Below are 23939 nucleotides of genomic sequence, written 5' to 3' on the forward strand. Positions count from 1 at the left end.
CGCGCGAATGTGCTTCAAAATTGAAATTTTATTGGTGAGGTAATAAACGTTTAATAGAATTCAATATTTTATTCTTCGTTTCTTCGTCTAAACCGTACTCTGTCGTTGAACTTTTCAGCCGAAGAAAACAAAATCGAGCAACTCTATACCCGTGAACTAACCGGCGGCTCCATCCAAAATGGCGGCTGATAAGATGCGCGAAAGCCATCGGGGAAGTTTCATCTGAAACTTATTATTTGCTATTTTTTAATGTTTCTAATTTCAATGTTCATTTATAGAACGTATTTCGAAGATATGTAAGTTTAAAACGTCGGTCACCAGTGACCGTCGATCATGCCAGTCGACGCGTTAACTTTCAAGAGGTCCCCAGATCCGTTTAGGAGCTCCCAGAATATCGAAACAGGACAGTTGTATAATGAGTAATATTTTTTGTACAAATGTTATTGCGTTCAATTAAGGCTTATCTAGTAGACAGAACAGTCTCCGATTACTGGTCGGTTCATCATCAGTGTATAATTACTTCGGAGAGATCGTTCAACCGATTAATATCGTCGCGGTCTAAAGCTGAATCTGTTAGATAACTCTTAGTACTCTTTGTACCAAAACCATCGGCATTACCAAATCGTAAACAGATCGCAAGCGCCAAAAAAAATTTCACAATTAACTTGTTCGTGTAAATTTTAGGCTTCGAGTCGGGCACATCCGGAATCTTCTAGTCATCTCGACACTGTCCCGAAACCAACATAATCTCGAGTGTCTCGAAAGCTCGAACGTTTCAAACGTTTCGAATTTTGCTACGAAACTGTTTCGCCAGTTTCATGCGTTTACGTAACTTTTGTAAGAAACGGTTCAAAGTCGCGAACGAGGTGGAAAAAATTCGAGACTTTGAAGCTTTCGATGGGGGAAGAGATGCCTCGAGATTACAAGCAGCGTGGGATTTGAAATTCTTGGAACGATCGAAAGTGATATTTTCGTAAGTTGTTGGTTCCTTTTAAAAATATATCAATGAAATTTGCACACTATTTCGATGGTTTTATCGAGAAAGATCAGGAGGTTTGGATACATTATAGCGAATATGCTTGCAGTGTTCCCGAAAAATAGGTGTATGAGACCGTTTAGAAGATTCCCAAGGCGATGAAGAGTTTCTTAAGATCGAGAATGATATTCGCGTTGCAACGCACGATAAGATTCAAAGTCCCACACCACTACCTGCGAGCATGAGAGCCGGGTCAAGTGGTCCAGGCTGCGATAGGGCCTGATCAGAGGTCGAACGCGTCTCGATCGAATCGAGTTTGATTAATAAAAACCCGACGGTTCGGGAAGCGTGCAATCGGCAATATCCATCACCTATAGCGCGCTCGCGCCTACACACGTACACACATGTACAAAATACTGGCTTGTGCACGTTCAGATAAGAGTCTCATGTTCGATCCAACGCTTCGACAAACATAAGTCTCCAATTACGATTGCATCGTAGCGAAACCGTGGAATAATTCGTCGGGGGTACGCGCAAAAGATTCGAGAATGCAGCCCGAAATCAGAGCAGCGAACAGATTCTACGGCGTGGCTCGCCGGTGGCCATGAACGTGCGCGATCGCGAAGAAACCACGGAGATACGCCGGGCGTCGGGCAAAAGTTCGCTGATCGACGATTCCTCCTCCTTCAGTCGTTTCAGCGACTACCAGTCGAAGCCTCCGTTAACGCGCGCCGCTCGAGGGTCATAATTTTCCTCGGACCACGGGTAGGATCGCCCTTGAAGGACCTCGCGAAGGATCGATCGTACCCCTGTCCACGGACCAGGTGAGACGACCAAACCAAACCGATCCACCGGCCGGTTTTTCCTCCTCCGTTTCTCCGCGGTTTCTCGCCACCGAACAGTAACGTTATACGTATTCCGAGCGGTTATGCAATACGATTTTTACGAGCACGATCTGTGGTTTTGTTCCACGCTATTCGGGATGCGTGTGCCAGTCGATACCAGGCAGTTGCACCGGTGATCTGGAAAGCGGTAATTCCTGGACGAAATATTACTTTGTACCCCTATCGAACCGAGGATCGAAAACACTAGGTCCATCGGGTTAACTGTATCATTGGATACACCAGTTCCAATATCCAATAATACATAATTAATTGTGCATCTCATTTTTAATTTTTGCCAAAAATTACCGCTCCCCAGGCCACACTGCGAACCACTGCGAGAACACGGCTCGATGGAGTCTCCGATCGCGATACTCTTTCAAGTACTATCGTCTGCGATCGCACAGTGCATCGAGTTCGTAAGTAGCGTTTCTTCCGAACAATTTAATACTTTGTATCAATATCTCTGCCATTGTACGTTGCGTTTTGTTTGGTCGAAACTCGCGAGCACACCGATTTCAATTCGAGCGATCGATTTCAATCTGCCAACGTTTGTCCCCGTCGACCTAAACAACAGAAAAACAAGTCCACGCAAAGTTTCCGCGAGCGTAGTTCGTCGCGAGCAGCGCGTGTCGATGTTATCGTCGAACGACCAGCGTTTCGGTGAGTCTCGTTTTAATTCATATTCGATATCGTACGAAATTCGCTCGAAAAGAAGAAATTGTAACGTTTTGAAATTCGTTAAAATCGTCTATCGAGAGGTACGGGAAAGTCAAATGGAATTAGAAACGAGGAATAGCCGTCATCGTGGAAAACAGGTATAGCTTCATGGTTTTTCGTAAATATTTCGCGAACCGGTAATCTCACGGGAAAAGTAGATATAACTAAAATTAAAGGGCGCAATATTTTCCACGGAAAAGGTATCGTTCGTATTTTTGATAATTCTAATATTCCACGAGTATATCAAATTTGCTTAACATTTACGCGTGAATGATCCTTGAGGTTGAGAATAAAAAATTGTTTGGGTACGGTACGCAACAACTACATGCGAATTATACTAGTCTGCGTAATATATGGATATATGGTTCGCGAAATATTAGAAAAAAATAGGAATAGAGCTGTTTCGGTCCAAAATGACGGCGAATTCTTTGATTTCGATCTTGCGGGAGTTTTTCTGCGTTTGACAGTACGTCTCGATAGACCGTAATATTTGTTTATTCGCCGAAATCGGCCCCCTCCCTCCCCCCTGATCGACTGGGGGGCTGCTTGTGCTTCTGTTTCCGTTGTACGCGCCAAGATGCAATTTTTATTTCGTTAGGAGTGTCTCCGAGCCCCGGGGCGGATAGCACCCACCGGGTCACGCCTCCTCGATAGCGAAATTATTGCCGCCACTTTTGTTGCTTGTTTGTCGTCGGATCCGCGGCGAACAATTTTTCAGCCGCGGTATCTTCGAATACGAAATTGAAGGAGAATTGTTCGCTCGGACGGCGGTAGATAAACCTCGACGCAAAATGGTGGCGGAACACGCGATTTTCAGTGGAAATTTAACGCGACTCTCGGATCGGTGGGGTGACACGCTTCTTACAGACTGACTCGCGAATCTCTTAGGATTACACGCGCGTGTGCTTGGAATTGTACGACCCTAAGAGGATCGAGAACAAGTAATCTTTCATCTTGTATATACATATTTTCGAAATCGTTACGCTTTTGTACCTGTTGCATCAGATTTCTCAGTGTCGAATGGGTAAAAATAGAAAGAAATGTTTTACGAATTGACAATGGAAAGTTTAAGTTTGCGTTATCGAGCGTAAAGCTTGAATCGAGTAGGATCGTGCGACGTTTCGCTAGGACCGCGATCTATCGATCTCGTCCACATCGCGGCCGGTTGAAACGAAAATGGCGGATAGTCGGTGGTCGTCGAAAGGTCTCTTTTTTTTATATTTGGTCGTCGAAGCGTTGCGTTTTGCAGCGGGAACGTTTCGCGATGGGAGTTTCTGCGCTTCGGGCGATACGGCGAGGTCATGCCTTCTCGATAGCGAATTATCACCGCCGCGTTTCTTATTGTTTATTTATTTTACCGACTCGCGACTCAACGGAGAGGGATTTTATTTGCACGAACCCGTCAACGAACTGTACGCTCCTCGATGGTACAAAGTCGAAAACGTCGCAGGGAAGGTTGGGGAAATGCGTCCACGAGACGCGCGGAACGTTTCCCCGTCCGGTTTGAAAAATATAAATCGACAAAGTTTTATTAAAATCTGCCAGGTGATTTTAAACGGTGCAAGATCGTTGGAGTTAAAATACCAGGTTCTGGAATACGTGGCTCGATCAATAATAATCTACACCGCCTTTTCCTTTATTTTCAGATCGATCTTAAACATGGAGAATGAAGGATCTCCGTCCGTCGTGAGTGTCGAATTACCATAAACACCTATCCGTTGGGTTCGATTATCATTATTTAACGTTTTTTTAATCGATCAGGCGACGCCCAAGCCACAGGAAGGTGCAACAGGATGGACGTTCCCGTCGATTCTGGAGTCGGGCGTCATCACAGCGTCGCAGAGTTTCGTGGGACAGGTGTTGTTCAAGCTGGTCGATTCGTTTCTCTGGGTGGTCGAGAAGTCCGCGCAATGGAGTCTACCAGCTCAGGAGATCAACGCCGGTACGTCGACGAACCATTTTCAAATAAACGAAGAAACAAAGCGCGATCGGAGAACGAAAGATCGCGTGGTTGATAAAATACCTGGTTTCTTTGTTCATCGATGCAGACGAGAATGGAAAAGTGTTTGGGAAGATACAGCTGGTGAGGCCGCTGCCTTGGATTCTATTCCTGCCGAGTTTGCTAATGTTGCGTATCGTCAGAGCTGGATTGAACGTGGGCGCCTTTGTCCTGGGCTACCCAAAAATACAACCGAGTGGAATGGTACGTAATTTTCGTCGCGATAACACCGAACGAGTGCATTGAAACTGTATTGAAATTAATGTTTCAGGTAAAGTACGTGCAAAAGAGTCGCAGACGTTTAAGAGCGTTGAATTTGAAGGCGGTAAAGTCTGCTAGGCGCAAAATGAGTAACAAGGTAAATCGATTTTATATGCGTACAGATATTGATATCGAGTGTACCTGTCCCACGTGTGTCCCGCAAAACCGTGTAGTTATGGTCAAAACTTGAACATGCACCGTCTGTGAAATTCCACCCCCCGTAGTTTAACGTTTAGCGTACCGTTCGACATCCTCTCTCCAATTCGGTCAGTCCTTAGACAGTTAATTAAACTTAGCACGATAATAGTCTCGGTGATGGATGTAGGACAAGAGATTGACGTTGATCGAGGCCAAGAAGGCCCTGATCAGATCCATCAGATTGACACTGTCGACGCTATCTTGCTTGGACACGTCCAAGTCGTCGCCGTCGCCTCCGCCGACGAAAATTCGCATAACCGGCATGGATCTCGAAACGGTGAGTAAAACAGTTTCACCGGAAACACACGTCGTCTGTAAACCGACACTCAACGACCAACGGTTTCTAGAAAAGATATTCCTGCGTTAAAAGTCCTTTTATGTACCGTACTTTGTGAGTCCCTCTATGTATCGGAGATCATAGTTGTCTGATCAGATTGATGTTTGTTCGTCGACTACGATCGTGCCGGGTAAATTGCAGGCAGCAACGCCGGACGAGAAATCGACCACGGAATCCACCGGAAGTCCCATGCACGCGGAGATCAAGCGCAAGTACTCTCAGGTGAGCTCCGGCGAGGAGAGCAGCGACGACTCCGAGAACGAGACGCTGCAAGCGAAGCTCGACAGAATCGCGTTGCACGACACTTCGGACAACAGCTCGGACGATCCCGATTTCAACGTAAGCGAAACCGTGCAATCGTTATCCGGCTCAATTGCTACCTCGTCTATATTGAAATCGCGAGTTTGAGATTCTAGTTTGATGGTAGCTTCGATAACGTTTCAGCCCGGCGATTGCGTGACGGATTCGAGCACGTCGAGCAGCGAGAACGAGGTGGACAAGAACGTGTCCCTGACCGAAGTGCTGGACGTTCAGAAAGAGTGCGGGGAGATTCAGAACAGTTTCGAAGAGAAGCCCGAGCCGCTTACTCTCGATAAGGTAAAGGCAATATTCGCAGCTGCTTTCTTCCTGCATTACACGTACTTCCTGTTAAACACGGTCTCTAGCGAGTAGAGGCGATCGAATGTGGGTGGACGGAGCGGAAATGACGAATAATAAATGGTCCAAGTCTCGAATCGACGACAATAGTTTTTATAATGAAACAAAGACTCGCGTCAGGTTCAAAAATTTGAAGAAAAGAAAAACTTTTTTGGGATTTTAAGTAACGCGTTCACGGACGGTCAAAGTTCAACGGGGGGGTACGATAAGTTGGATCAATCGCGCGCGTTTCACCGATGAAATTAACAAACATACGAGCGACGCTCAATCTCTGTCGCGAATTTGAAAAACAAGCGGAATAAACGCTCGAGAAATTGTGACACTCGCTTCGCCACCGATACGTAGCAAGAAAACAATTAGAAGCGATAAGCTCTCGCGTTAATGGCTGTTCGAAGGCGCCAGGTTCGGACTTATGGTTCATCGCTTCTCGATACGAATTATTCCCGCACGTCGAAGGACAAAAAACCATTCGTTGATCGTCTAATTGCGAGAAACAGCGCTGATTACGAACAACCGGATGTTAATAAACGACCGTTCTGTTTGCTCGTGGCTCCCGTACGCTTTCCCCTGCGTAATATTTAAAGAAAATTTTCGATATTATTTCTTTTCGCTTAGGCTATTATTAGCGTAGTATACGCCGCTTTATCACCGTACAAGTTACAGACTTGCACGTTCGGAACGCAATTAAAAAGAATGGCTGTATCCATTATCGATCGATAAACTGTAAAAATAAATCGTATGTATAGTCGACTGCATCGACATGCCTTCTAACATAGTTACATCGTTCTGGCGTAGGCGAACCGTTTCTAGATGTAGATACCGTTATGCGTCTTATTTTTTTTATACTTTGTCGATTATAACTCCGCTTTGTACCAACGGAATATTGTAATACTTAGTAAACGTAATCTCTAAAACGTTAGATCATCGACGTGTAACGAACGCCCTTTCCTCGAGAGATCCAAATAAACGGAAGTTCGCGTAAAGATTTATTTTCTTTGGTACCGTAAGCTACGTCAGCAGGCGTTCAACGATGGACGAATATATTGGGTTGGGGAACAAGTTCGTAGCGTTTTTATCAAAGAAGAAATACAGGCTCCCAATTTTTCGGCAAAATGAAGATGATCGAGAATCGTGTTATGATCGCGGTTCATTTTTTCGGTCAATTCGCGACTTGTTTGGCGACCTTCCTCCTTCAAAAGTGTTTTGAGACGCTCTTCGTCGAATTCGGAAGGTCTTTCGCTCAAAATCGCCATTTTTGAACTTTGCAAACCATTTCCATGCTATAGACTCGCCTATGACACCTTCTCGGGCTGCTTCAGCAGCTTTTTGGCCTCGATGAAAAGCTAAGAAGAGCCAGGCGTCGAAAATGTTGCTTTTCACCTCCTGGATATTCCATTTCTAAGCGTCAAAAGTAATAAAAAACAAACTTGCTCAAAAAGACGATTAGCACAGTTTCGTAGAGCAGAAAGAGCTCTGTCGAACAGTAAAAAATCGTTGCAAAACAAAAGAAGATATAAAAACGCTACGAACTTGTTCCCCAACCCAATAGTTGTTCTGATGGTTTTTTTTTTTTATTTAAGCAATTGAAACCCTTCTGGATTTATTTCGCGTTACAGAGATTAATATAAATGGGTACAATAATATAGAATACAGAAATAATACAAGAGAATATAATAATAATACAAGTGAATACAGTAACAATGTCGCGTGGCGTTCGAGATCGGTGAATCGTTTGCGGGTACAAGCTAATATATTTTGTTTGTACAAGTTGCAGGAAGGAAGCGCGAAGAGCACGGAGGAGACGGAGTCCAGCATCGGTCGCGTGGACAGTTCGGGTGAGTCCATCTACTCGTCAGCAAAGGAATACCAGGAGGACGACGATTGGTCATTTGACGCGCCCATCGGCTGCGCGAGCGGTTCGCTGGAACAATCCGTTCCCGTCAACCAGATCGTTTCAGCGCGCCGCTCTTTCAGCCGATGAGGTACGATGAATCGTTTGTCACACCTAACAAAATCCGACTGATTAGAATAAAGGAGATTTCCGCCAGGAAACGTTTGAAAGTCTCGCTGACTGTTTTACTTCTTGCCGGCCTCTTGTCCCCGACTCGCTCGAAAACGATCGACATTGTAAAACAACGCACGGTTTATCCCTTTAGAATAATAGAATTACCTCGTATAACGGGTAAAGTTAAGTGGAATTCGTTCTGTCATAACAGCGTTCGATCGTTGTAATGTCGCGCCAGCGACGCGAAACCGATTGCAATAACGAGGATCGTTTCTATCTTTGTAGAGTCGAAGCTGCAAACAACCAGCCGTACCAGCATCGATTTTATCAACGGGGAAGTAAATTCCACTTTGCCACCCGTGCCAACAGGTATTTCGCTAAAGAGACTTTGATTTAAACACGGCACCCGCGTACGTTAACCGGGGCACAGAGTCGATTCGTTGGGGGAAACGAAACTCTGTCCACGTTTCCGCGGGAACTAAAATTTTGATCCGCGTCTACTGGTTTTCAAGCGCCAGCACCGACGCCGGAAGTGACGAACGGAGTGGTGGCCGAGCACAAGGGGTCGAATCGCAGGTCGAGCAACGCTCCGTCGCAGCCGCGAGGCTTCAACGCGAGGGAACACGCGCCGGCCAGTCAGGAGAAAAAGAGCAACCCTCGCAAGAAGCCGGGTCGAAGAGACGCCAAATAGACCGCGGGGTTCTCTCGATCGAAGAAACGAGCAGAGCGAAAACGCTTTCGCTCGGTGCAGGCTCGTCGACGGGGGCTTGTGGGTAAAACGGAGCCCTCTCGATCGCGAGTCGTCTTACGAGAAACGATGCTCCTTCTGGGTACATGTAGCGCGCACGAGGAACAACGTTATCGGTAAGGTTGCAGAGTGTTAATCGAACGGTCAAGATCGAATGTTTCGCGCGATTAGCGTTGTTCGACTACGCTTCCGGAGATACCGCTGCGTTATCGCCCGTTATCGACCACGATTTCAAACGAACCGTACGCGTTACCGTTTCTCGCGAAAGAAACGCTACGAAAAATCGGTACTCTTCGGTCGCCCTTTCCGCCACAATCGTCGATACGTACGATATTGTATTCCTAAACTCTTTGTTTATTATTATTATCCTGTTGCATGCCCGTGTACTACGAGAAGAAGCTGAAGACATTCCGTGTTCCCATAGTGTGCAATTATTCGCGTTCGTTATAATCGACGGAGTGTAAAACAGCGATCGGTTGTTTAATTTCATATCGTATCAATAATAACTAGCTTTAGACCAGTTTCACGCTATTTTTACAAAAAGACATTCACCGTTTCCATAGTTCGCGATTATTTGGAAACTTGACGCACGTTTTCGTTACTTTGTCGAGCAAAATCATTCTGATAATACACCGTTTTTTATTACGTATTATGTTTATACGGTAGCAGCTTCCAAGAAGAAAAGAAAAGAATCTTACATCTCGCTAGTTTCGCCCAGCCATCTTGTTCATCCCCTTAATTATATTTTCCATTCCGTTCCATCGATTCGCGAGAGTATGCGAGCGGACGAAGGGTATGGAAATTCGTAAGTTTACTTTATCTCGCGCTTCACGAACGTACGATTATCTCATCGCGCGAGGCCGGCTTGTATGGTTATCGCTATAGATGTACAATTAACTTTTACATTAATAAATTATTTAATCTAACGTCTGTTGCGTTACGAAATCCGTCGTCGAACGCAATAAACTGCGTACAACCACGATGACATAATCGATATATGTACATATTTCGCGTAACCTTCGGTCGAAAGGAAGTTAACTTGTTTTGACTAGAACCGAACGTTTAATTACGAGCCGACGCGAACGTAATTAGAATTAATCGGTGATCGCGTACTTTTTCTTCATTACTCGATTTCGATAACGGAAAGTGTATTAATTGTAACAAAAGAAAGAAAAAAAACAAATTCAAAGTTCGAATTTCTTCTCGTCAGTCTATGGTGTTGGGGTATAATCGTTAAGGAAAATTTTAAATATATTAATCAAGTGCTTTGACACTCAAAGTATCTAAGAATTTTAGCAAGACTGCCAAAATAATCACGACAAATTTTAAATTTAAATTAAATCCAATCGTCTGAAAAGAATATGTTGATCTCTGCAGAGAGTTTCACGAATTTGGTCTGACAATGTGTCGATTGACTTCCTCGCGATCACAGACAATTTCCCGTCCAGTTATTTCTACTCTAATCTTCGATTGTTAAGCACGTTTCTTTATACTTTATTAAAATATCTTTAAATTACGTATTAGACGATGTTCTTTTCTCGAATTCTAGCCTCACGACACCCTTTATATCGCGGAGAACGATGCTCGAGAAATTCACGGTACGCGCGACAATGTAACAAACCGACGCGACGTTTTATTGTCCACGATGTTAATAATATCGATACGGTGCGCTCGTTCTTGCGAAAAAAAATACCCCTTATCGTGAATCACGATAAATAGAGATTACGGCCCATATGCCGTGCGTGTGCTTGATGGACAGATAAGTGCGTTACACTGTCCTAGAAATGGAACGAAAGAAAAGCTTGCAAGTGACCGTTTCACCGATCCTTGTAAATCATCAACACCCTACACTATGCATACAATACGAATTTCTACTTTATTAGATCGTCATTACAAATATTCTCAACTCGTGCCATTTAATTAAGTTATTCTTTCGTTTCCGTTCCACATTCACTTTTGTTAATTATAAGAACACCGTTGAACGCAAACATTTCGAGATTACAAGGTTTAAACCAACGAATCGCAGTTTCGCTAAGAAAGATTGTTCGATATAGTCTTCTATAGTAGTTTACGACGTAATTTGCAGTCGTCTCCAAGATCCAACGAAGCACGATGCTCCCTTGGAATCGTTGCAGCTCGAGACGCTGGTTATCCTTTTTGCAATTGTAGGAATAATCGTTGAGCGTATGCAGTTCGGCTGAAAAACCGAGCACGCTTATCGGGGATGGTTGCATATATAAATATTGATACGGAAGGAAATGTTTCGCTTTATCAGTGCACTCGTAGCAGACTCTGTTCGGTAGCACTTGTCGGCTAAGCCTGGATACTTCACTTCGAGGGTCTCTTGTCATTAACAAATTGTAAGGTACATCCGACCGTCGAGTAGCAACAATTAGTTGGTTATCAGCCGTGAACTCTTTGTTCCACCCTTGACATTTAGACCCGGCGACCACGTGCTGACTGACAGCCTCAAGAGACTCTCCAACCATAGAGATCTTGTTGCTCTCACCAGCAAAAACTCGAGAAATTCTGCAACTTTTCCTGTGAATTTCGATAGGGTAGCAGTTTTAGCGAAGGGCTATCGTGATAATCAGGGTTCCGCTCTGATTAATTACTGGTGTCCGGCGAGCAAGCATAAGCTTGTAACAAAATCTAAATTACCAGATAGCAGTAACAGTGACAGCAAACATTGTATTATATATGTATACACGTGCGTATCTATCGAGATCTCGGTGTGTCTGACTAGCATAGAAACATAGATCACCGTCATTGGTCCGAGATACCGTGGAATCGTAACGCGTGAAAGATACGGCGATCTATTACCTCAGTCTTTGTTCTTGTATTTGTATTTTTTCCTTTAAAAAACCGCGTCGCTGTTGTCTCTCACCATCGACGGTATTTAATTTAATTTTATAAACGAAAGTCGACGAGTCGGAAATTTTCTTCGATCTATTAGAATTGTTTTTTCGTATTTTTTAATCAATTTTTGTGCGGTTATAATTGCAAGAATTTTCCACCGTGATTTCACTAAATTGCTTAATCGTAGATCAGCGAGAATCGTTTCGTTATAAAATTTCTGCCGCCACGGGTATACCGAACCTTTTGAAAAGCCGATATCATTTGGGACTGTCTGACGTTACAGTAGTCAAACTAATCTATATAGGGTGTTATCAAACAGATAACGTTGCCGGAGCTCCTATCTGGTAGCCATATTTTTGATACAATATATAGGTGATCGATATATCCTCGTATAGTTCTCAGTGAGTGAGAGTACCTATTACGGGTTGGACGAATCGACGATCCCACGCTCTTCGATCATCGATCGTTCCTTCCGCGATCCCGCGTCTTTGAAAATAAATTTCGTTCTCGATATCCCCGGGGACCGGACATGCGAAAAATCATCGTTCACGCGTATCGTCGAAAGGATTGAAAAACAATCGCTCGAGGAAGTTGAATTTGTGCGCTCGACGAAGGAAAAATCGCTTCGAATGAACTCGTCACCAAAGATCAGCCGGTTTCGCGTTTGATAGAGAGCCTAGATCACAGGTAACGACGCGTTTCAAGAAGAGGACCCGCGTTTGAAACATGGCGAACGGATACGACGAGTGCTACGACGCGTCCTGGCATGTGTTTCCGCCAGATTACGTGGAGGACGATTACAGGTAAGAGTTAGTGGACGAATCGAATTGCAATTACGTACGAAACTCGCGATAAAGTGGCTGGTCGAAGTTTTGCTCGGACACGAGGATAGGGAAACCCTTTGGTAAAAGTATGGAGAATAATTTCAGTCGCCGTGAGTCGTTTCGGCCATGTTGCGCGGGGTGGCGAGGCCCGAGAAAACCCTTGAGAACGAATTTTGTACGGGGGATGGTAGGGGAACGTGGCGGCAGAAAAATGGAGTTTTACGTTCATTCATGAACTGTAGGTTTACAATGGAGCAGCGGATCCCGGAGTCATGAATGAACGTAGTACGTCTCGTAGTAGGTGGCTCGACGGGTGGGCTTCGGGGAAGCCTCTTTCAGGGAAGCTTTCTCGAGAAGGCCACGTCTTCTTTGGGCTGCAGAAGCCACGGGGCCAAACGTGACCCAAACTCTGCACGGCTCGTTAAAGACCAGCCACTGCCGTCGTTTAAGAAACATTTAAGAAGTTATTCGACGCACGGACCAACAACTGCACCTCCATTCACGTTCTTCGACCATTCTGTACGGTCCTGTTAAGGTCGTAGAAAGTATTCACCAGTCCTACGAGCTTTTACGATTGCCTAAGGAGAGTGGAGTATTTCTGGAGAATCGAAATTCGAAATTTTATGCCTCGAGATTGGACCAGTATCGAGAACAACGAAAATTGCGTGAGAGTGTTTCGTTTCGCGTTATCGCGTGTATCTAATCGTTGATCACACGGGACGCCAAGTGGGGGGAAAAATGGAAAAATAGTAGAAACGATCAGGACGGATGTAGGTCGCGTGTCGAGATCGAAACTTTTTCGTTTTTATCGTAAACGCGATCTCGGTGTATCGATGCGCCTGGGACATTTTCGCTGACCTTAATCGAGAGCAGCAAATAATTTTCTAGCTTCTTTTGGAACCGTGTATCGTTTCTAATATCTTGCACCTTCCACGGTCGTTCGCGTGCAAGAATCCCGATCGCTCGAGTAACGTACGAGGAGAGGAAAAATCGGTAACCGGGGAGGAAAATCAACGATACCGTTAACGCCACAGCGATTAGCATATCTGATTAGGCGGATAGCACCGGAAACCGGAAGCGAGCGTTTAAGAGCCAGTCACGCATATCGGTTAGGCGAATCCTTGGGCATAGAGTGGTACGCCTTGTTACACGGTGCCGGACACACGCGAGAACCGAAAGGGCCGAAGTGCCAACACCTGTTGGTTTCCACCATAAATTTCGGATTAATCGTAAACGCGTTTCTACCTGCGAGCTCGAACCGAGAACCACCGATGCCGGAGACTAGCTACAACTTGGCCAAACGAACGTTACAGGCTCGGGGGAATCGAACATTTACAAATCGTAAAACCGATCGACGAAAGCTGCGTGGCCCTGATCGTAAAATCATGGACGCGAACGATCCATGAAACTAACTTGGAATCTGATTTTCCTTTCGATTCAAATATTTCTTTACGGTAGAATTCGTTCGTCAACAAATTCCAGACACGGTCTTTCTCGCTTCGAAATTTCGATCTTCGAGCGGCCACTTGATGTTTCAGTTCGTTTTTCGAGGATTCAGGTGTCGAGGGTGAAACGTGCCGCCGTGAATGGAGTGGAATCCATTTACGAGTTATTTCGCCTATCCCCCATTACCATTACAATATCGGTACCTGTCGGTCAAACACCTGAGGCTCCCGCGGTCCGTATTTATTGCCACTACGTGCCGGCGCAACGTTTCTCGAAAAATGTCCTGTCCCCGGGTACCAGGACCTTCGTCCTGAATGGGGATGGCCGCGTAGCTGCGAGCGGGGAATCTGAATGTTCAACAAGCTCGAGTGCCACTAGACTTTGACTATCGAAACCGGCGAACCTCGAGTGGAGAGTCGAGTGGACCTTGCACCCGGGGGCTGGACAAATTTTTAAGCACCGTTGCTCCTTGTTCCCCGGTCAATTATCGTTAAAGATGCCTCCCCCCAACGAAAACTACGATCGTTTCCCTTAAAAAAGCTCGTTTTTCTCGTGGATCTCCTAGCCATCGAGCCACGGCTTGTTTCATCGATACAGAATATACTTTTTCGCTATTCAACGCGTAATTGACGATTCCTCGGTGACCCCCTGTTAAAGTCTTCGCTGAAATCCAGATAATCTCGGCTGGCTGATTAACTCGGAACAGTTGACGCGTTTTAAACTCGCTGTTAGAGAATTCGAGATAAACCAGAAAAGCCAGATCGTCCGGACTTGGAGTTAATCCGTTCGAAGGGACGAGGGACGTCGTTTGGTCGACAAGAGGGAAAAGTACTTGACCCGGGCAGCTGGTAAAGCAATTAGACCCAACACCAACGATTGTAAAAATGGCGCGAAATTGCCGGTCGCTCGTATCGAGAAAAGTTTTTCGAGTGGAGAGCTCGTCAGAATTTTCATCGAGACGAAAGAACCACGCGAAAGAAGAACCCCGGCGCCGGCGATGGCGTTTCTCGTTTCCGCGTCGCGTCGTTCTAACTCGGTTAGAATCGAATTCAACGAGACGGTCTCGTAATTTTTCCGTAGACGGAGTTCTCCATTCGTCGACCAGTCGTGGAAACGCCGAGCGTCGGCGGGCGAAAACAGGGAGAAAAAGAACTCGGGCCGAGAGAAGTTGGAGCTCCCCGGTGGCAATCGAGCAACATTTGCCAGGATCCCACGACTGTTTGGCGATAGCTGTGCCAACTTGTTTCGAGCACGCAACCCAATTTGTCTGCGTCTCATTGTTTTACCGGCGGACCTCGCCGCGCGATCGTCGTGCTTTCCTCGCCGACTGAAAACGTCGAGGGGATCGTGCCACGAATTATTACGGGCCCCTCGACGATCGAGTGCCGCCGGGGCTCCCCTGGACGCTTTTCTCCTCGAAAATTCCAGACACTGTACACTTTCTCGCTCGAAATACCAGTTCCATCTCTCAAAAAAAAAAAAGGCGTTCTTAATTTCACGTGGAAATCTGCTTCCGCGTTCTAAATCCCGTAGGAGTCGCGAGAAAAAGTCAGTAAGGTCAGGTCCCCGCCCTCTTCCGTACTTTTTGACTTTTTCGCCGGGCCAGGGAGCGTACAAAGGCCGCGATGAATAAACCGGAAACCCGGTCTATCGTCGTCCCTGTCCGTTACCTGTTCCTCGTGCTCGTCGGACTGTCCTAGCGGCGATCTACCTCGTCGGATCCGCGGGTCCATTGTGTCTCACGATTCGTCCTAGTTTTTCGAGTGGGATCCATTTGTCAGAGGCTAAGCGATCGTGGTCTCGTATTCGAGATTTATCGACGAGCTTCGATGGCTTAGGGACCTTCGAAGACGCTCAGAATTCGCCCCTATGCGTCGTTAATCTTGCGCCACCGGTTTTTGAGTCGCTATCTACGTCCAGGTTCGAATGTTTTGGTCCGAAATGATCTGGCAAAATATAGAAGATCGAACGCGGCCTGATAGTATATATATCTTCGTCGTTGAGTAGCACTTAAACGCTTATCTCGATAAGGGATGGGAATAATAATATTTTTCTGAAAATCGAGACCACCTTCTAGCCGATAGTTAGCATATGAGCTGGACACGAACGCGGAATAACGCTAATGGAACGACGATGGAGAATCTGGTTGGCGTTCGCTCAACGTTCTAGTTTATTTACGATCGAGCCAACCCTCGAACAAACTGCGAATTTCTATTCTTACGCGAGTATGTACATATATTTTCCTTTGTTTGTTTATTCGTTGGAGAAGATGGACAGGCTATATTGTTAATAACCTTGGTTTCGAGCCACCTGTACGCAAGATTAATTTAATTCGAAACACTCTAAATACCAGAAGCGCGCGAATCGTGCAACGATCGCGACGACGCGACGTACGCGAACGCTTTTAACCCAGTTTCTGGTATCGATAGATCTCGGTTTGCAAAGGGGTTGGGAGGGGGTGAGAGTGGCCTAAAATTGTCGGAAGAAGCGGGAGGGAAAAAATCGAAATGACACAGTAAAAGCACCGCTAATGCTCTTTCGCATTAACACTCGACGTAAAGTATGCTCTCGGTGTAAAAAGCACTGATCGATAGAGCCAGCCGATTGGTCGGTCGGCCGTGAGGGTTGAAATCAACCCCCGAAACGGTCACCGTGCTCTCATTGGTCGAACGCAGGCTCCGCCCCGTGGAAACACGAAACGGTTCGAGTCGATCCTCCACCGCGATTCGCGTCTCGATAAATTTCTATTCACCCTTCTGCTACGTTGCACTCTCGAATCCAAGTACACATCTCCGCCGTCGCAAATACTGTCTTATACTCGGATAGCTTTCAGGTCTGGACTCTAAACGTCGCTATAATATATCGTATCTTCGAAAACATTTGGTTCGAACGCGGTTAATTTATCGTCGACGATCATTAAGTTTCACGACCCTCGAACACCGAAGCCTCGTAGCAAGAAAATGTCCGGAATAGGTAGCTTCAGCAGAGGGTAGTACGTTACGATCGAAACTGATTCCGAAGGGATGACGACTGGCGTCGCGGAAATTTTCGGTCGGTGGATCGTCGAGGAGTGCCAGCCAGCCAGGGCGCACCCGATAGGGGTGGACTGTCGCTCGGGTCGGCCGCGAGGGGCGAGCTCTGAATCTCCGCCCCTGGGAAGAACCGCCCTCGTATTCGAGGGTGCTTGACGGGCGAAACTGCGCGGAGGTAGGGAACACTAGCCGTCAAGTGCTCGTCGAGGACACTCAAAAAGTACAAGGAGAGCCCTTCAGCCTCTGGGAAAAGGACTCCAGGCGTCTGTCGGACCCGGGCGTCGTCGGTTCGTCGCGAAGAATTCGGTCAGTCGCGAGCGACCTTTCCACCCTTCGGACGTTGATCACAGGATCCTCCGTCGTCGCCGTCGATTCGGTACCGTTTCGTGTCGCGATCGCGTTCGCGGGTGTACGATGAACCCCGGGGAACCGTACCGCGGGCCGGAAGGGGATGTGCGCGAGTGAGGGTTGAAATCACGGGTAGTTTGGTAGCCCAGAGTGTGACGGTGTTTTGGGGAAAAGTGACCACGGACGGGGGCAGAGTAGAAAGGGACGAAAGTGGACGAGTGAAAAGTAAACAGAGAAGGTACGAGAGAGATATAGAGAGCAGACGCTAAGACAGAGGGGTAGAAAGAAAGATAAAACAAAGTGAGAGAGAGAACTCGAGGGAGAGAATTAAAGAGGAGCTATATTCGGGTTCGAGCGAACCAACGAGGACGTTTCCTAACATGTACCGACGCCGCTAAACATCTCTTCGAGACCCCTTTCAAAATGGCGGACAAGAATAAGATTCTGCCGTGGTCGCTGCTATCCTATCCGACCAGTCTCTTGAATCACGTCTGGTACAGCCACCTTGCTTTCAATAATAGGTAAACGAACCATCAAAACCGACTATCACGCGTAACCAAGCTTCTTGCTCGATCGTCTTTCGCGGACGAGCACGATTAAATAGTAGATCGCAACAAAACGCGGTAGATCGTAGCTTTTTAAATGCCAGTAGACCAAAGGAAAGCACGACGCGACGGGGAACGAACCTTGCAAAGTTTTCGTAACAACTCCTCACGATTATTCTTTCAATTCGCTCCCAATATAATATACTTTTATATACATAATATATTCTTTTGAAAAGGGTTGTAAAAACGGTGTGAAAATGGGCTCGAGATAAGATGAAAACGAACGAAAAGTTGTTGGGGGGTCCCTCGATAACTCCATCGATAAATCAGCCGTCGCGTAATCTCATCGAGATCTTGATGGCCCTCGAATTCTTGCACGTGGCTACGGCGACATGTATCGCGGCTTATCGAAACGCGTTCACGCTCGATTTTTACGTCGATCGGATCCGCGCATGTTTGCGGTATCTTGCAAAGAAAAATAGAAGCCGTACATCGAACGCACGATGATTTAATTACACGTTGGAATCGCTGGTGATTTCAACGCCGACGATTATAAGAATCGACGGATGACGGACGAGCCATTCTTATGGCATACATTTATGGTCTTGAAACGCGATCGTTCGAGGCACTGCTTTGGTTAAACTTTCGTTAAACGTTCCCGGCTATCGTTCGTTTCTCGCCGGAAGCCTCCACAAACAGAGCGACCCTTCGTAACTTTTTTCATTAAAATCTTTCTCGCGCAAAGCCAAGGTACGTTAGTTACCGCCGGAAGAAACGATCTCCTCCGGACCCTGAACTTTCCTACAGTTTGCTCGAAAGAGAAGAATCCCCCGCGGTAGCAATATTCTCTTCCATTCCTCGAACTATCTTTCGTGATCGAGCGTCGCAGGGCTTTTATCGAGGAACGTGGCCGAACGTGCCGCGATAATAGGTCGTTTGGCTTAAACTGGTAGGCCGGAAATTCGCTTCTGTGCCCGGACAGGTTGTTTGGTAGAAAAACTGCAGGTATCCTTCGAGCGGGCTGCCCTTTGACGGAAAAGACGCGTCTAATCTGGTCTTAAAGGCCCGGCTGGCTTCTTGACGCTCGTCACGGGGTCTCCAAACTTTCGGAAATTGGATTGATTCGTTCGAAACCGACCATTCCGACCGCAACTCCTCGACTCGCGAATGTCCGGTGCAACTTTTCGGGGTCCTGAAAACAGCCGTTCGTTTACGCACGGAACAAAACTTAATCTCGTCTCCTCCGACGAACTTGTACAATTTCCTCGTCGTTTACGTTTGCAAATTACTCGTATTATATTTCCGTAGTTTGCTTACCGAGTAATATATATAGCCAGTACCTTCGCCGAGTTCCTTTTGTTATATTCTCGACGTTTCGCTGTTGCAGAATATTGGAGAGCATAAAAATGCCCAGGACGAGTTTCCACATCCACGACATCCTGCAGCTCGACGCTAAACCGTCCCAGGAGGAAACGGAGGTCCAAGGTAATTGCAAATGAGTAGCCTTTCACGGTTATCGTTATTATTATTCATTTATTGAACGGAAAGAAGAAAATCCTTTGGTACAAAAGATGGACCAGGATCGATCGAAGTCTCACCGTTTCTTGTTCGATTCTCGGTTACAGGGAGTACCACGGTCCTTCCAACGGCGAACGATGTTCCGTCGGCCTATCAGCAGTTCTTCGAGCACACGACGGCCATGTTGCAACCCGCGTTGTACGCGAATCTGAACAGAGGGACCCTTCCACCCCCGCCGCCAGGGCTCCTAGGATGGCCGGCTGGTCCAACGTTACCCACGACCCTGCCTCAGCCTCTGGAAGAACTCAACGGTGAGAAATAAAATATCTCCTCTATTTATGAATCATATTTCGAACGTATTTCGTTCACGAAAGAAGCCATTATTCTACAAACCATGATGCAATTTGCGAAAGCTCGCGGTCCGCTAGACTCGCGCAAATATACGTTGATTAGGAAGCATAGTGGGGGGACACCTCGAAACCCTTATTTATTTAACACCCTACAATTGGTCCGCGTCGGCTAAGCAGGATCTAATGGTCCTATAAAAGGTCCTTGTGGCTGCTACACGGCGATTGGCCCGTACCGGGGGACAGATGTCCCTTCGAGGACAGATGCGTGTCGCCTCCGTGGGTTCTCGATGAATCGGAATCGTCACGCCCAAAAAATCTACCGGTAGCCTATCGGCTCTGTGTTCCTCTTCTTCCTTATCTCCTCTTCTCCCCGTCTCTGTGTTCGGTCTCTCGCCTCTTCGTGAACCGAGAAATCGGGGACCGGACACGGACACGGACACGATCTTCGCCCCTATTTGAAAAGGGTGGCCTGAATTCGTTCCGATTTATCGCCGGGCCCTGTAAACGATCAAGAGAAACTTAACACACTCGTACAAGTTAAAACTATGTGGGTATGAACGAAGCTTCGATCTCCTTCGAAGACGCGAAACTAACCGTGGCGGGTGTCTAATTGAAATCACGACTGCGAGTAGAGTCTAATCTCCCATGAAAATGATACAGTCGATCCCATGGGGTGCAGCAGGCCGCGTCGGTATCAACCAGGCTTTATATTGCTTCACACCCTCCCCAAGCGAGCTTAGGGACCGCTCACAAAAGCGTATTGTGTGCTCGCCGAGGCAGGGATTCCTCGTTGTACATTAAATTAGCGTGTCTCTCGGCCACCGTGGTATTTGCCACTTTGCTCCCAAGGCTAATCAAAATATTGTTAGATCAAACCGCGTACACGACGGAACATTTCACGAATCTAGAATTTCATTATTCGTTGTATCGAACTATCCTCCCGGTGACTATTAACTCGATGAGCACCGTTTAGAAGCTGGGCTCGTTAAGAGAATGGAACGAGGCCGAACTGCAGCTGCATTTTTTACCCTTCGACACCTAACGCTGATTGCGGGCAGATGCAAGCCTCTATCGATTTCTTAAGTCTTCCTAGCAAACGTTCGCTCGCACGTTCCTAACACGCACTGTCCGAAACAATTCCAAACAACTTGCTACAACCGATCGAACATCAAGAACGAAATATATCCTGCGAACGATTAATTCACGTGGTACGTTGAGGTTTCTCCTGCTTCGATCCTTAAAGACATTTAAAGAAACAAGAGTGGCTTTCCAACGAAACGTTATGTCCATCCTTCGTAAGAAAGCCGCCAAACCGTCGAATAACCAAGGCGTTCTACCAATTCCAGTGCTCCAGCAGCCAGACTCGACCAGCCCGGCGATCTCCGACCTGTCCTTTGCCCCGAAGCAGGAGAACAACCACGATTGCAAAGAGGAGGAGTCGGCCGACTTCGAGGACGAGCAGCAAACGAGCGACACGCAGCCTCACGAGACCGAGCACAAGAAGAGGAAACGACGGGTGCTGTTCTCCAAGGCGCAGACCTTCGAGCTGGAAAGACGTTTCCGTCAGCAGAGATACCTGAGCGCCCCGGAGAGGGAGCATCTGGCTTCGATAATCCGGTTGACGCCCACGCAGGTCAAGATCTGGTTCCAGAACCACAGGTACAAGACGAAGAGGGCGGCCACCGAGAGGGTGGAGGCCAGCGGTAGCGGATGTTCGCCCAGAAGAGTCGCCGTTCCGTTGCTGATAAAGGACGGGAAGCCTTGTCAGTCGAAGCTGATGGAACCGTCCGCTTATCCCAGCTCCGGGCAGGTTCCCATGCCGCCATATATGCAGAAACCTTACTGGTGGTAAGAGGAACCACGAACTATTTTGTGAACGCGTCTTTGTGAACGATCTTATCCCCTTGGATACTTTGGGGCACACGGTGTACTTGAAGTAGAACTCTTGGATGGGGGAGGGATCGGTGAATAAATATTTCAGTGGTTGAGCAGGAAGTTTAACTTGGAACTTTGATAGAAAATTTGCAAATTCGCGAGTGAACAGATTGGGAGAGAATTGTGAAATCTATCTGGGACTATGTTTCGGCCAAAGTAGTTCAGGAATAGTGGATAGCAACTGAAAGCTATGGGGATCGCTCCGACATTTTGGAAGAAATGTTGGTCTGACCAAAGATGTTTGGATCTACTTGGAACGTTTGAATCGAAGTTGGTCAGATCGATGGTAACAGCGATGGGGAATTAATTCTCTTTCCAAATAACATTCGTTCCTTGTAAGAATCCCACCTGCGAGAAAAACGAGGAGACAATCCAAAGACAACGTTGCATCGAAATTCTGGACGTTTGCTCGTCGATGACCAATCCATCGAGGTGTTTTAACGAACGGAGGCACGAGGGAAGCTTCTCTGCGAGTAAAAGTGCCGCCGGAAGCAGCCGACAAGCATTAGGATGTAAATTCGAGTCGCGTCGCGTTGAAGCGCACGCGATCTCGTGCAAAACCAAAGATAGCTCGCGATCGATGGACGTTGTTTGGAACGCGATCGTGGCGAGAAAGTGATCTAGCGCAAATAAATAGATAAGTAAACGAGATACGTAGAATCGTTAGGTGAAAATCCACTGTTCGGGAAAGCTCTTCCGTTTCTCTTTCTTTTTTTTTTTTTCTTTGTACCAGAGGTCACGTGTAGCGTGGACGTCGGTGTAGCGTGTGTTTCGAATCGTCGCATTCATACTTGACGATATTAAACAAATTTCAGGTTAAGGAAATCATTCGTTGTTCGATCTATCGGGATAAATTTTTATTAATTCGTCACAATTTTCATTTCACTATTTAACAGTACAAAATCTCAGCAGCTCGTTTCACGCGTCGAACAACGAAGGAAGTCGTATAAAATTTGATATTAATGATAGGCAAACTTTAAAAACTATTCGCGTTCACGACGAACAAGGAGTTTCAGCCGTCGAGTGTTCTCTAAATAAAAAAAATAAAATAAAACAGAAGAAATCGCGATGATTGTTCGTCGCTTATGTAACTCGAACACCTCGCTTTCTATCAATCTAATCGCGATAACGAGATAATACGATGAAAAACAATTTCTCTTTGAACGTAATGAAAAGTAATTCCGCGTTTAAAATGCAAAAAATAACGTACGTTTACTCGCTCCTCGAATATCTCGCGATCGAGAATTCGCTCGAGATAACTCTATCGTTCCTTCCGAAGAAAAATCGTGACAAAATATATATAAAATACTTTAGCCTCCTACGTGCAGTGTGTTTGAATCTGTTTTTGTTCGTTCGAGAATTCTTGTGAAATAAAGAATGTCCGGTCATTACAATTAAGGTACACGAACGAACGACTTGGACTACGTACGATTGTTATACAATTATTCTTGTGTTAGTCAAGACAAATGTCTGTCAAATGTGGAAATAGCAAGTATCGTAATTGTATAGATGGTGAATCGGGGGTGTGACACACTCGAACAGTCGACAAATGAATCCCAGTTTATCGCCTTTAAATAGGTTGCATGTAATTACATCGATCGGTTGTATATATGTACATTGTGTATAATACATAGTAGCTCTAATATATCAGATACATATTTAATAAAATCAAATCTTAAGCGAGTAAGCTTCTCTCGTTACTTTCCCTTCGATCGAATTGCCTTTCGACGTTCTAAAATGTTGCGTCGGACCTTTCCCTTTATGATCTCGATTCACGCAATATGATTAAACAATAAATACTCGAGACAGTGTGTCCCCTTTGGCAGCCCTTCGTCCCTTTTTATTCCTCTCCTCGACCGTTCCATAACGCTTCCCTTTTTCAGAACACGCCGGAAGTCAGCGTAGCTTGAGTGACAAGCTTCCGGTTTCCGTTTCCGAGCAGCCATCTTGTTACCGGTTTAGATTTCCTGAGGGCGTCCTATCGAACTTGGATGGGGAGAACGTCTCGATTTCTGTCCGAAAACTTTTCATTTCGCGACAACTTCCCCACATAGAACTATTTAATTGCGCTTACAAAGTCAACACAAAATTAAGGACATTTTCTTTTACGGAACGTACATAAAATATTACGGCGCGACCAAGTAAAGAATTGTTATCACAGTCGCTTAATACTGACACGACCAGAGTTCTTCTAATTAACAGACGCCTATCTAGCTTCCAAAGGAGACACGATTGCAATAAGTTTCTAACAAAAGTCCTATCCACTCGCGAGCACAACTATTCAACGTGTAAAAATGCTT

The 23939-nt window shown here is 46.2% G+C and overlaps 2 protein-coding genes across 8 annotated transcripts; both read left to right on the forward strand.

Annotated features, from left to right (window-relative positions):
• The first annotated feature begins 1609 nt into the window (after positions 1–1609).
• On the forward strand, positions 1610–10622 carry LOC122396683. 6 transcript variants are annotated; one of them, XM_043395278.1, is made up of 13 exons: positions 1610–1800; positions 2177–2276; positions 2435–2520; positions 4224–4263; positions 4339–4519; positions 4626–4780; positions 4848–4934; positions 5163–5312; positions 5514–5711; positions 5817–5969; positions 7798–7864; positions 8320–8403; positions 8547–10622. In XM_043395278.1, the coding sequence occupies exons 2-13, from the start codon at positions 2211–2213 to the stop codon at positions 8723–8725; spliced, it is 1446 nt and encodes a 481-aa protein (XP_043251213.1). In that variant the 5' UTR covers positions 1610–1800; positions 2177–2210; the 3' UTR covers positions 8726–10622. The 6 variants fall into 6 exon arrangements, with proteins under 6 accessions (XP_043251213.1, XP_043251217.1, XP_043251214.1 ...); XM_043395279.1 differs by lacking the exon at positions 1610–1800 and having other exon boundaries at positions 1985–2276; positions 7804–7864; XM_043395281.1 differs by lacking the exons at positions 1610–1800; positions 2435–2520 and adding an exon at positions 1985–2008.
• A 1590-nt stretch (positions 10623–12212) lies between these two features.
• On the forward strand, positions 12213–22037 carry LOC122396784 (homeobox protein Nkx-2.8-like). Of its 2 annotated transcripts, none has more exons than XM_043395456.1 (4): positions 12213–12444; positions 19224–19321; positions 19462–19665; positions 21051–22037. In XM_043395456.1, exons 1-4 carry the CDS (start codon positions 12368–12370, stop codon positions 21554–21556), a joined length of 885 nt encoding a protein of 294 aa, XP_043251391.1. In that variant the 5' UTR covers positions 12213–12367; the 3' UTR covers positions 21557–22037. The 2 variants fall into 2 exon arrangements, with proteins under 2 accessions (XP_043251391.1, XP_043251390.1); XM_043395455.1 differs by lacking the exon at positions 12213–12444 and adding an exon at positions 17715–17812.
• Positions 22038–23939: the final 1902 nt, after the last annotated feature.

This window comes from Colletes gigas, unplaced genomic scaffold, assembly GCF_013123115.1.
Source record: "Colletes gigas isolate AHSC1104 unplaced genomic scaffold, ASM1312311v1 Colletes_gigas_Sc00008, whole genome shotgun sequence".
NCBI lineage: Eukaryota > Metazoa > Arthropoda > Insecta > Hymenoptera > Colletidae > Colletes > Colletes gigas.